Raw genomic sequence first — 13,486 nt, 5'->3', positions numbered from 1 at the left:
CTCTGTTTCCTACTCTTCTTTCGCAGATGATCCTTCTACCTGCTCTAAATTAATATCAAAGCCAGGGGGAGCACGAAAAGGTTGGTGGGGAAGAAAATGACAACCTTAGGGGAAAAAAATCACGATACAGAAAAGCGTCTGTCCCCTGTCTAATTCCTGCAGAGGCCTGTAGCTGATGGTGCTGAGAAAAATACAGTAGCAAGCTCTGACATTTCATTTCTGCAGAGAATTGAAAAAGGGCTTGCTGTAATTCATTGCTTCTTGTAACTCAAACCCTTTTTGACAGGAGTACCTGCGCTGTCTTTTAACAGTGGCACCATGGTGGCTGTAATTGGACATGAAAAATGATGTCGTGTTTCCACTTGCAGGGAGGATTGGGGTGGGCGTAGGTGGGGCAAATGGCAAGTTGATATGGGAAGATGAATTTGGCATTATTTGAATGAGTTGGTTTTAGGCAAAGGGAAGGAAAAGACAAAATGAAGGTTATGAAGTGTAACGAGTAGAGTAATTTTGTCCAAGGTGTGCAAAAACAACAGTAAGGATGGTTTTCGGCAGAGATGAAGGTGCAAAGAATGAAAGGAAAGTAAGCAGCATAGTGCAGCTGAAGTTTTAACTCCCCAGTCAAACTAATTACTTACCGCTTCTGCGGAAGAAAGGCCCACAGCTTTTTCTGCAATAGCATGGATTCACATTTTTGCTGTTATACAGCAGCCACAGTTTCTGATACAGGGAGTCTGAGACACAGAGGTTGCATGATGCCACATGAGTAACGTAAATGTGAATAAAACTCTGGTTCTTCACTGCTGTTTGCCACCTCTTTGAAAACTGGGTCTCTTGTGTGTAACCAGAAATTCAAATTACATTTTCTGGCTCTTTTTCCCTCAACATCCCAGCAGTGATGTTGAGTGAGACATTTTCAAATCATTACTGTGGCCAAAGTGGCCTTTGCATCATGAATGGGGCATTCTGGGACCATAAAGTTGGGAATCTTATAAACACTTCAAATAGATAGATGCTCATGTTTCACACAGAGCATGAACATTTTCAGTCATGTCCTACAAAGAAGGAGAAAGGCTACAGATAAACTCATGCCAGATTAATAGATACTAAAACAGTATGTTCCTCAACAGGAATAATCTAGAATGAGAATTCACAATCATATTTCAAAGGAGACCACAGAGAACATCTTTGGGCAGAGGAAAGAAGGACCACTGCAGCAAAGAGAAGTGTAGCAATTCCTTGGGGATGACCTTCCAGATTTTGTCCAGTCCATCTGTCAGTTAAATACTGGATTAGCCTACCTAGTTCTTTTTCCTTGTAATGCCAAATCTCTCTTAAAGACTTTTTAGTGATATGAATCACTAAAAGTTCACAGCCAATCTCTAGTTCCTATGATCCCTTGTGGCTGCCCATGACATTAATCGGATTTGCTGATTGGCATTGGTATTAGCACCTTTCTGTTTTTCTTAAATCTGAGGTTTCTTCCTCTTCTTTGCTTTGTTGGGGTTCTTCTGATGAAAATTACAAGTTCCTGCAGGAAGGCTTGTGTAAAATATGTAATTCCTGACTGTATTGGCAGCTACTGGAGCATATATTTCATGACACTGGAGGCATATAAAGATGTAGAAGATAAGTTTCATTGGTGGACAGTAGTAGCTGCCATGGATTTCCTGAGCTTTAGGGCATCATGACATGTTTTTAAACCTTCATGTGCTGACTCACTCAAAAGCAACTTTATCAATTCTAGGTTCAAGTTCTCACAATTCCAGGAAGGGGCATCTTCACCAAGGCATGTTGTCCACCTCTAGTGTACTGACCTGAGTTCTTCCCTCATAAGGGAACTGAAAACAGTAATTTGAGGTCACTGACTTTTCTAGTTCAAGGCAAAGATGATTATACAATCTCATTTACTCCAATATTTCCCTCCTGTTGTGAGCCCAGTTGATTGCCATAGGACTGTTCTTCCACCTGACACACTCCCATGGTCCACCAAGACAAGAAGTTAGAGATATCCATAACATTATTCCTGAAAACACTTTTCAGAGGACTGTAATTACGAATAAAAAAGTTTGTTTCTTTGCACAATGACAGTTCACATCTGAAGAATAAGCAGAGAGCTTGAACCTCTGAATTCCTTTCTAAGCATGTGCTTCCCAGACTGGGGAAAGTACATTTTATTTTTCCACTTAGTCTTTCCCTGTTCCCCATGCCATCTGCCTGATCCCACGGTATCTGTGTAAGGAAAGAAAAAAGGAAAGAGGGAGAAGAAAGAAAGTTCTATCTATGGAGGGAGGAAACTTAATTATTTTCCTCTCAGTGTTTCTCCATGTAATGGGTATTTTTCATGTCAAGACGATCTCATTTTGTGTTATGGGCTCTGTGCATACAGCACTTTCTCTTTGGTCTATAAAGAAATTGTCAAGTGTATAAATCAGAGTGCACATTAAATGACACTAGCCTTTTATTTATCAATTTACCTAAATATTTCTTTTTCTCATTTTGCTAAAAACTTGATGTTGTCATCTGACTTTTGTGAACTGACCACATCCAGTTCTTCACAAGTAGGAAGAGTTGTTCCAAAGGCAATCACTTGAATTCAGTGGGGAATTCTGTGGCTGTTAGCACACCTCCTAGAAATTCCTACCTTATGTGACCACTTCTCTTTCCAAATGTCTGGAATGCAAATTCTCACTGTCTTTGAATGAGCAGCATGGACCTCATATGTTTAATAGATCTTTAAGTGCCTCCAACAGCTAGGTGCTGAAGTATAGTTAAAGGAGCGCTATGGCAGGACATCCATCCTGCTGAAGACAAGTACACTGCTTCTGGCTCTGCTAATATCTTGTGATAGTTGTGTGTGAGGGACAGACCTTTATAGTTGCAGAATCAGGGGCTGATGTTGTGAGGTTTACGCAGTACTTTGTAGTTTTTAGCACTTAAACTGCCTGGATTTTCTAGATGATGCTGACATATATAGAATAGAATTTGCTCAGTAGTGTCTGAAGCCTCTGATCCATCTTTTTCCAAGTGTGATTCTAACTGTAGTCAGTTTATGGCTAAGTACATTTTCCTCTCGATACAACAATGCAGAAGGATCTGTGAGGCTCTCCATCATCTTAACCAACTCGTCAGCCAGTTTGATGACTTTTTATTACCAAATATGTGTTCAGAGCAATTAGAATAAATCTAAATGATTACGAACTACTTTCAAGAAAAAAAAGAAGAAAAAAAAAAAAGAAAAGAAAAAAGGAAAAAGAAAGAAATGAGGAAAAAAAAAAATTAGGGAAGAAAAAGGAAGAGGATTTGTTGGCAAGCTGCATTTAGCCACAAAGAAGAGAGGGGCAAAATCACCTCTACTTCATTCTAAGGTAGTAGAAAGACTGGAAGAGAAGCATAGAGATAGAATAATTAGAATAGAATAATAAGATATTTTGCATGTTACATAGTAGTACTGCCTAGATACAGACATCACAACTAAAAAGATTGCAAATCCCTTGTAATGATAGTTGGTAAAAATTAGTGCTTCCAGTGTTTTCCAGAGAAAAGAGAATAATTCAGATCTATGCCTACTTCAAACTGAGAAGAATTAGGAAGAAAAATTGTCATCCCTGCATTTTCAGGCCAAACCCAGACTCCCCCACAAAGTTCCATCAGGACCATTCCTTTTACCCCTACTCTGAGAGAGCACAGAGGTGGCTATGGTTAATGTACTTTGCAGTCAAGGCATAGTACACTTCTGAGCACCTCTGCCCTCTGCCTGGAGGTTAAGACAGCTTTACTGGGCCTGCTGCAACTAACATTGATTCCAGTGGGAGTTTCCATTTTATTTAACCTCCATTTGCCTCTTTTGTTTTTCTTTCTTTCTTTCTTTCTGTTTGTTTGTTTGCTTTGTGGTTTGAGAAGGCATCCTGTGACACTTAGCCAATTTTTGGTCTGACTTCATTGGGAAGCAGTGGGTCGGCAAATTCCCATTGCCATGTTAATATGGTATGGAGGAAGTGTCAGGAATGGGCTTTCAGATGGAAATCTTGGCTGTTTCTGATCCAGTCTGCATCACCAGCTATTGATAGCAGAGGAATATCCTAATCTCTTGCATCAGACATTGAGATAGCCACTAGCAGTAAGGATGCTTATGAACATCCACTGCCACTTCTGAGAAGCTGTGTAGCTCTAGGTGTAAGGGAACTCCTTTAATGTGGAGTTCTCTTGCACTCAGACTTTTTAAGATAAAAAGGTAAAAGATAATAAGAGAGGCAGTGATGGGAACCAAACCTGGCCAGTCACACTAACCGTGTGCCTGCACCAGTGACCTTCTGTCCCCAGCTCTATAAAGGAGGAAGGGGACTCAATCATCTGTGTCTGTGTTTACATGAGCCCTGTGAGCAAGCACGGCTGAAGGCAGCACTTGGCTGGCAGCTGGTGTGACTGAACATGTAGGTGTCCTGTCTGTGCTGTGCTATCTGTGTGTCTCTCGGAATATGTTCATCCTTGCTATGGACTGGACCTGCACAAGGGAAAGACGCAGCTGTGTTCCCCAGCCTGGGCTGAGACCCCAGCTCCTAGGCACCATGATAGGCCCCAGTGGCCAGGCAGGAGCTGTGCTGGGTCAGAGTGGCTGAGAAGTCTGCTGTGCTCTGCACCTCACTGAACACTGGAGATAGTGCTGGTTGTCAGTGTTTTTCTTACAGGAACAGAGCAACAGGGATAAATTAGAGAACAAAAATCATGTTTTCAGCACAATGGCAAGATTTGTATATGCGCATATATTCTGATGTAAGAAAGGAAAAACACATTTGAAAAAGCAAAAGAGGGAAAGGGAGATTTTGACTAACTTACTGTGCCTGTCCTCTGAAGAAAGTCTCAATGGCCAGCACTTCCATGACATGGGCAAACTAGGTCCAAGTACCATTCCCCCATACTGCTGATAATCATAGCCAAACCTCCTGAGCCAATGGTTGAGGTGAAATTTACTTCTGTTCTGACACAGTAGCTTTTTCAGAAGAAACTATTAGAAATTTTAAAAGTTACATTTAAAATTTCACAACCCAAGTGAAAAGAGTCAGTCTCTCTCCTGGTGTGATTCAGCAGAGCCTGTCAGGAAAATGGGGTGGCACTGAATTACCTCACACCAAGAAGCTGCCCAGGCAGCCTGTGCTCTGTGGTCACTTCTTTGCTTACTAATTGCTTTTTTCCCTCCTCAGGGAGTGTATTCTTGTGCTTACTATGATGCATGACTCTATATATGAATGCTCAATTCCATTGTTAAATATCTGTCTCTCTTCGTTTTCTCTTACAGATGAATAGACCGATCCAGGTGAAACCAGCGGACAGCGAAAGCCGAGGAGGTAGTTGACTGCATTGCTTTCAGCTACAGTGCTAAGTATAATTGTTGTCTCTGGCTTCTCTCAGGCAATGTGCTGATCAATTAGTAACGTAATCACTGCCAAAGAAATTCCCTCTGCAGCAAAGATTCTCTTTATTAAATCTCCTTTACTTCGTCTCGCTTTCCTCATATTCAATTATTATTTGATTTTAAAAGGCAGGCAGGTGCCAGAGATTGCCTGGGAAACAAATAACTGCCTTGTTAAGAAGTGAAGCATCAGGCACTGACTTAACAAAGTTTAACAGCAATGACGGCAACATAGGTTTTTCAGACCTATGTTCTGCTGAGCTGCAGAGGTGTTTAATGTGGTTAGGGTAAAGCAGACATTTTACGATTTATCTGACCATGTTGTTTCTCCTTGAACTGAAACAACTCTCTGGTCATGGACAAGGTAAATTGTTAAGAGTTTTCTACACCTGCATCAGCTTATGTGGATAAACATGTTGTGGAAGCTGAAGACTTCTCTCAGAAAAAGGGAGTTATTCGGGATTTGTACAGATGTAGCTGGAGTAAGGAGCTGGTCTTTCTCTTTTCCGTCCTGCACAGTGGATTTGGAAGGCTTTGCTAAGTGACCATTCCATTGATCACTGGTGATAAGGTGTTTCCTCTGACAGGTTTTCTTTCTGACAGGTTTTTGTTTCTTTCTGCTTTTTTTCTTACAGGCTTTCTTTCACAACTGATTTTGTGGTACTACAGCATACTTGCTTGGTAGGGGCCTGTTTGTCAGATCAAATACAGAGCTCACTAAGAATGGGTAACATCATCAGTTATGCAGGACTAGTTTGCACTCTATTTTCTTAAATTTGCATATTTATGTATATATAAATATACACATAAATACATATATATATATTTATATATATATATTTATATATATATATATTTATATATATATTGGCATTCATTCTTCTCTATACCTATCTGCTTGGCTGAAAAAAAACAACACAAACTAGAGGCTTTTGTCAATATATGCAGTTAAAGCAGTAGTGCTTAGGTATCATAGAAACATGGGAATAGATTTTGTCATCTAGTGATGATTTGGCCATGAGTTATATGAAAACTCTTTAATTTTCAACATAAACATAAACTTTTCTTCATTTATGTGACTCTATCTTTGTGTTGACATTAGTGGAAATTCTCCAGCATAAGCTACTGAAAAGCAGCAAAATGTCCTGCAGACAAAAGGCCCTGAAATTGTATTCTTTTTCAGTTGAAAGCTTTGGATTCCAGATGCTTTGACTGCATCAGTGTGAGGCTGAAACTCTCCAGTGACTCAAGTCATTGGAAGATTTTGTACACAGCTCATAGTTAGAGGGCTGGTGTCACGGAGTGGTGAAACCAGCAGGTTGGCAGAGGCTCTGTAAGGAAGAGTTGCGGTGCCGTGTAATTACAAAGCAGGGCAAGAACTGAATACTGGAAAAGTGCCTGAAAGTCCAGGGATAAATATGGCACTTCTGGAGTCCCCATAAAGTAAATTCAGGGGAGTTTGCTAGCGGTGTGCAGAAAGTGTTCAAAAGGCTCTGCAGTGGCAAGTTCTTCTATCAAGGGACATAGCACTTTTCTAATCTGCAACAAAGCATGTCACACAAGGCAGCATCTTCTAGTAGTTTTTAACAGAACAGGGTCAATCTTTCCCCCTTTTCCTTCCCCTGTGAAGATCTGGCTCCATGTCTTAGTAGGTGTGGGTAAGCCATGGGCAGTTGTCAGTGTGAATCTCCTATGGGGAAAGGGAAAGGCTCAGCTGCTTGGGCAAATGAGGGGACATTATGCACATTCCACTGGAGCTCGTGCCGACAGCGGGAGTGAAGGGAGAGCCTTTTGTCTATTTAATTAGACATACCAAAAAATAATAATTAGGCTGGCCAATTTGCTCAGTGTGCCTAAAGGGTATGTAGCTCCCAATCACTTTTTTTTTTTTTTTTTTTAAATGCAAATCACTAATAGAGAACACATGCCTGGTTTTCTGGGGAAGGTTTTCAAACTCTTGCTAAGAGCAGCTGCTTTCAGGAGGAGAGGATTGAACCGCAAAGGGCTCGGGTGGCAGTTTGATTCCACATTATCTGTCACACCAGTAGTTCCCTCTCCATTGTATTTTACCTAATTATCTCCCCTACACATACAAGCCTCATCTCTTTCTACCCACTCTGCTTCCGTATTTCTCCTGTCGGTGGTGATGATAATGTAGGGCCAAATGTGTGTGCTCATCATTGGTGTGAAAGACGCGCTGTCCTAATTTCCCACTGTCAGGCTGCTTGTGGGCTGGTGATGTTTCAGAACGGCATGACTCAAGGGCGACTATGGGAGAAAAGAACAATTGGCACCCAAGGGAGGCATTGTATGAAAACTTACGTTCTCTGTGAGCCCACCAGTTAAAGGAGGCAAGGCAAACAGAATGCTAAAAAGGAGGCTGTGTATCTTAGGAGCACATCAAAAGACTTCATTAGGGCTGCAAGATAAAGGTCAACTTCAACAACAAAGTTGTTAAGTTGTAGCTTATTATACCCAACTCATGTATCAGGATGGGACATGAGGAAAGGGAAAGGCTTGGAAGATTAAACATCTCTTCTGTACTGCGTAGTCTGCTCAAAGCCCTTGCTCTAAATATACCCCTGTCTTCTGACACATAGGGAATTTTGGTGCCAGGTCAAGGTATTAAAGAGAGGATGTGATGCTGTTTGAATCTGTAGTTCAGAAAGAGGCTGTAACTGGAAATGGTGAACAGTGTTCTTGAGGCAATGAGACTGTTTTACACAAGGATATATACCCAGATTTTGTTGAAGCATGGGCCCTTGACTTTCCCAGTAAGATCTCCCAAAACCCAAAGCTGGTAGGAATCTGGAATTTACTCCATCAACAGCAACAAAAGCAGAATCTGCTAGATAATTTTTTTCCCTTGTTCTACAGCCTGTAATTCATTGGTCTTTAATCCCTTCTGTGTCTTGATTCTCAGTTGAAACAAAAGTGGGTTTGTTGGCATTTGGAGCATGTGAGTATGAATTTAGACTATCAGACCATCTAGATTTGGGGAGGAATGCAAAATATTGCTTGGCACAAATTTCACTCATCCCAGCAAAATGGAGATTCTGACTGCCCCTTATTAGTTGCGCTGTTTTTATTATTTTGTCTGTTAATCCCCACATTGGACTAGGAGCAAGACAAAGAATGCAATTCTTTTCAGTAAAAACTGGCATTATTTACATTTGCCTAATCTCACAGGACTTAGAAATGAATGTATTTTCAATACATTTCTCTTGGGAAACAGTCTAAATTAATGGGAAAATTGTGCATCTTGCATTCCTGCCTATCTGTGTGTGCAAATGCTCAAGCTGCAGAATGTTACATGGGAGTATTTCTTCTATCAGATACTTCATGTGACTCCAAATATCTCATAGGAAGGTCAGAATCCTTCGACATTTTATAAAGACCTCAGCAGTGATCAGATTGATAGAACGTGACAAAAAGGCAAAAATTCTGTATTTCTTTCAGAAAAAAATCAGAGTATAATTAGCTACATCAAGGATATCTTAAAATCTTTGTCTGACATTTGTGCTGCCCAAATTTTGCTTTGATTCCACAGAAGTTATTTTGCCACGTGTTATGTTGTCTGATACATTTTAGGCATGTAAACTACAACTTGATGTTATATTCTGAGTAAGACAAATCCCAATTAAACAGAAAGAATTTTCTATTACTTTCATCCTGTTGATGACTTGACTTTAGTTCTTTGTCTTCTATTCAGCTCTAAAATTAGTTTTGTAGATATCAATGAATTAAAGTTTTGCAAACTTAGGGAAAGATTTCAAGTCTGTTTTGTGGTTTGAGGCGAAAGTTTGGAGCCATTTCTTATTTTGTTCACGGTATCTCTAGCCCTCACTAGACAGCTCCTGCTGCAGCTGGCAGGGTTAACCTGTGATAAACACAGCCCTGAGGTCCCACTAGCATGTTCTGGGAGTAACATTTTTTAAAAGGAAAGGACTCTCCTGCTTCTCTAGTTACACTCTATTAGTGATGCTTAGATGCGCCATTGCCTCCACATTCCTCTCAAAGGACAGGGGAAGGTCCATAAAGGAAGGCATGCAAAGACACACACAGTGTGCTACCCAGGCTCAGTGTTAACGTCTCTACCCAGAAACACTTCACAGTGGTTTCTGGTCCTGTATTTTATGAAGAAATTATAGAAGGTTCCTGTACTAAAGAAAATTAAAAAAAAAAAAGTCAAAGTCTGAAGTTGTTTAGTTGAAAGGTAGCAGCGTCCTGCAGAGAGGGAGTAAAGGGATTTATAGGAGACCCTGCAGTTTGACACATTGCAGTGCTTTCTGCATGCAAGACTTCACAAATCTACAAAAGCCTTTGTGTCTGTTTGTGCTTGCAAGAAAATTTGTTTGTGTATGTTTTGCAGAAGGTGTGTGCAGTGTCTTTTTTGTCTGCTGTTTAGGGAACGTGATAGCAGCTGCTGGAAGATTTGGACTGTCATATTTCAAGTGACTTGCATCATTTCTCAAGCTGTTATTCAGTATGCAGGCTCTGAAATTATCTGTTTGCTTATGGTTTATTCCAGCTTCAGAACAAAATGTCCAAGCACTCACAATATGCAGCAATACTGTGGTGCTTTGCTCATGCACCATAATCTGTTTCTTTTTATTCCCGTCCATCAGTTCAGCAATTATGATGGGGCCAGAATGACCTCTCTGCAATTTATAAGGCCTATTGTCTTTGGGGACAAAAGTCTGGATCTATTTCTTATTTCATCTGTGGCATTCCTAACTCTCACTAGCCCTCTGCTGCAGCTGGCAGGGCTTGTCTGTGATGAACGTAGCCTCAGATTCCACTCACTATCTGCTATTTAGCTATTTTTCATTTAAATATTCAGAATTCTATGGCTCATGCTGTTGGCCAAAATGTCTCAGAAATCTTCCTGTCCAGATGCAGGCTAGGTAAACTGCTACAATCAAACATGACTCTGCTATAACAAAGCCATGTGGAATTATTTCCTTCTTCTCTGGAAGTGCTTTGAAAAGGTCTATACAACCACAAGGAAGGTGTGAAGAAGAGAGCTAAGAATAAATAAGGAAGTGGCAATCTTGGCAGAGCCCAGCATCTCCTGTCATGCACTTCTCAAGGTTAGGCTTTACTCATGTGCCAGAAGTCCGAGTGTGAAAATATGCACACATCAGACTTGTACCATCTCATTCTTTTATTTGAATCACATGTCTAGCCTAGGATGCCAGATTCCATGGAAGCCGTTTTACTGGCATTTCTCTGGCTTTTATCTTTGCTGAGCTCCCTTTATTACTTCCCACCTCAAAAGCTGGAAAGTGGGATGACAAAATGTTTTGTTTCCAAATGGTGATCCATTCATCCCACTTTTACTTTGCCTGCATGGATTTTTTTTCTCCTCAGTTCCTTTTTAGCAGTCCCAGAGCCATTCAGCAGGACCAGGCAGTCAGCACTGGCAAACAAATATAGAATCATAAAATCGCAAGGTTGGAAACGACCTGCAAGATCATCCAGTCCAACCGTAACCTAGGGAGATAATGTTCTCTCTGTCACGACTAGTCAGAAATATCTAAGCTGATCTGTCCTGAACACATCTTTAGGGACTACCATTAACTCTACCAAAATCATCATAAGCCCTGTAGTATTCTCACCCATATCTTTTATAGCTCAAGTTGTGGATGGCACAAGGAGGTACTTGTGAAGATCACACAGAACACGTGTCACACTTGGCTGTGACCAGTACACTTTTCAGGACAGACATGGTGGTTGGATAGTAGCAGATCTGTCTTCATATTTTTTGAGGTCTCAACTCAAGACCTCTGGACAAGTAATTTGCCATACCTTTATCGCATTCCACCTTCTTTTTTCCTTCAGTGCCCACAAATTTAAAAACCATATCTCTCATTCTTTATCTTCCCTTGCAGTTTGAAAGATTTTCAACTCCGTACTACATTGCACTTCTAAATCTCACAGTGTTGTATATATGCTCTTACTTAAATTTGCCCAAAATATGATTGGTCAACTCTTTTCCGCCTTTCTAACAGGAGAATTTTTTTTTGCAGAAAACACAGCCCACACCTAAATCCAAGTATCTTCTCTCTATTAATTGCATGTTCAGTATTAAATAGCTCACTGTAGTTCTCTGGGTGAAGGAAAAAAAGAAGTAATGATTGTTTTAAAGTAATCTAATATTATGTTAAAAAAAAATCCATGGGGAAGGGAGATGAGCTCAGGAGTCAGAAGGGAAAAGAACCTGATATCATTCTGGGAGGCAGCCTTCTTGCCTCAGAGTTTGAAGAAGTATCAGAACCCACAGAAAGCACTAGCAAAGCACCATTGGCAGAGTGGGCACTGAGGAACAGCTGTTGGAGATACAGTCAATTTATGAAGTCAGTTTGTCTCTCTGCCTATTTGGTCATGGCTGGAGAAGAATTTGGACCTAGAGCTACAAGGACCATCATATATTGCATAGACTTGAGCATCTCTCTGGCCATTTCTGGACCACATTTCTTGGTTTCCTTCCAATGAAAACATGGATTCCCTAAGTCCAGGGCAGAATCAAGAAACTCACCCATACCTGGGCTTCTTGTTTTTACTCAGTCCAGTCTTAGAGAGGCAAAGGTCTTCCAGAGGCAGAGCTGAACTTTAGAACCCAGTGCATGTGATGGAGCCTTCTTCAACAATGCCACTAGGTTCAAAGGAAATCTGTCTCTGGTTTTCATTCCAGAACAGAACATCTGTTAAAAAACTTTTAAAAAGTGATGTTTTTCCTTAAATCTCAGGATAAGGCTGATCTAGAAACAGTGTTTTAGTAGTCATTGAGGTCTTCTCTTTCTAGTTGTGACTTGTCATAGGGCCAATCACAGACTATGAGAAATGAAAAATATTCTGGTGTTCTAGAAATTCACGACCGCACCACAATACTGAGAGCTGATTCCCTGTTGTTTTCACAAGGTCCTGTTTTCAAGCAAGCAGAAGGTACCATCAGTGCTGCATGCAAATGTATCAGTTAACTCAAAGTAGCCTTGGATGACCCTGTCTGTGCTCTCTTCTGTCTGGTAAAACTTAATTCTGGGGGAGAAAAAGGGCTCCAGAAGATCCTTATGTGTAATGTTTTATATTCGATGACGCTACTGAAGGCTGATGTGCTCCACTTTGTACTCACCTGCTGAAATTGTATAAGAGAAATCAAACTTTTGTTCACGTCTGCCCTTTCCATCATGATTGAAATCGATGGAAGGGTGCCCATCAATAGGAACTGGAAAAGTTCCACAGGACATTGTGTTCTAGCACATGTCCTCAGGACAACCTTTTAAAATAAAGTGTTAAGGAAATAAAAAAAAAGGGGGGGGGGGGGGGGGGGGAGAAACAAAACTAACCATACTGCACATTTTTCATATAGCATCTGTAACCTAGTAGTTTACTGATAAGGAGAAGAGCCTAGAGAAGAGCCTACGGAGAGGCTGGGGAGCTCACTGCCTTGAGGTTTTTATATCAGTTGTTCTCTCTGCCACTGAGGTACCACACAACTTTTGATCAATTATGTAACTTTGACTCCTTTCTTCTCAATCTTTATGCATTGCCGATGTAGGTTATGATACACTTTTATTTGCTTATTTCTTGTGGCTAGTGCCTTTGGCTTTCAAGAAAGATGGGCTGTCAGTGTCATAGGATTAAGACACCAGTGCAAGCTTTTAGTTGTGCCCAAAATGATGTGTAAAGGACCAAAAATACAGTATGGTGTATAACTGGATTCTGTGTAACAGAATAAAGATGGAAGAAGTGGTGAGGAGGGTGGAGGAAATAAAACATAGAATTCTGTAAAAAAATTCTGCCTTGGTAAATACAGCTCAACCTCCTAGGTGAACTCAGGGACGCGTTACAGTCCTGCTATCTTTTTTTAATGTAAAGGTTGCTTGTCAATGGGTTTTTATACAGCATTAATAATACATTTATAGATATGCTCCACAATTAATTGCAAAGCATTTATGGCACTGAACAGTTAGAATGCATTATGATAATCACTCCTCATGCATTGACTTTATTGTAAAGGTTTTGCTGATCATTATAATTGGCTTGTTATTACACAGGGATATAATAACACCT

General features: G+C 40.5%; 1 protein-coding gene across 20 annotated transcripts in view; it reads left to right on the top strand.

Moving 5' to 3' along the window:
• The window catches only part of CELF4 (CUGBP Elav-like family member 4), a gene marked incomplete at both ends in the record, with an annotated part of 677,504 nt that overhangs the window by 385,062 nt on the left and 278,956 nt on the right, over positions 1-13,486 (top strand). For 14 of the 20 annotated variants that reach the window (XM_079548776.1, XM_079548766.1, XM_079548777.1 and 11 more), the window contains one exon: positions 5,297-5,345. In XM_079548776.1, the coding sequence (XP_079404902.1) occupies positions 5,297-5,345 (49 nt within the window). Of the gene's footprint in view, positions 1-5,296; positions 5,349-13,486 lie in introns of all 20 variants that reach the window. The other 6 variants (XM_079548769.1, XM_079548779.1, XM_079548770.1 and 3 more) reach the window with 1 other exon arrangement.

This window comes from Tetrao urogallus, assembly GCF_951394365.1.
Source record: "Tetrao urogallus genome assembly, chromosome: Z".
NCBI lineage: Eukaryota > Metazoa > Chordata > Aves > Galliformes > Phasianidae > Tetrao > Tetrao urogallus.
Note: the sequence above shows the minus strand (reverse complement) of the source record. Positions and strands in the feature narration are given on the sequence as shown.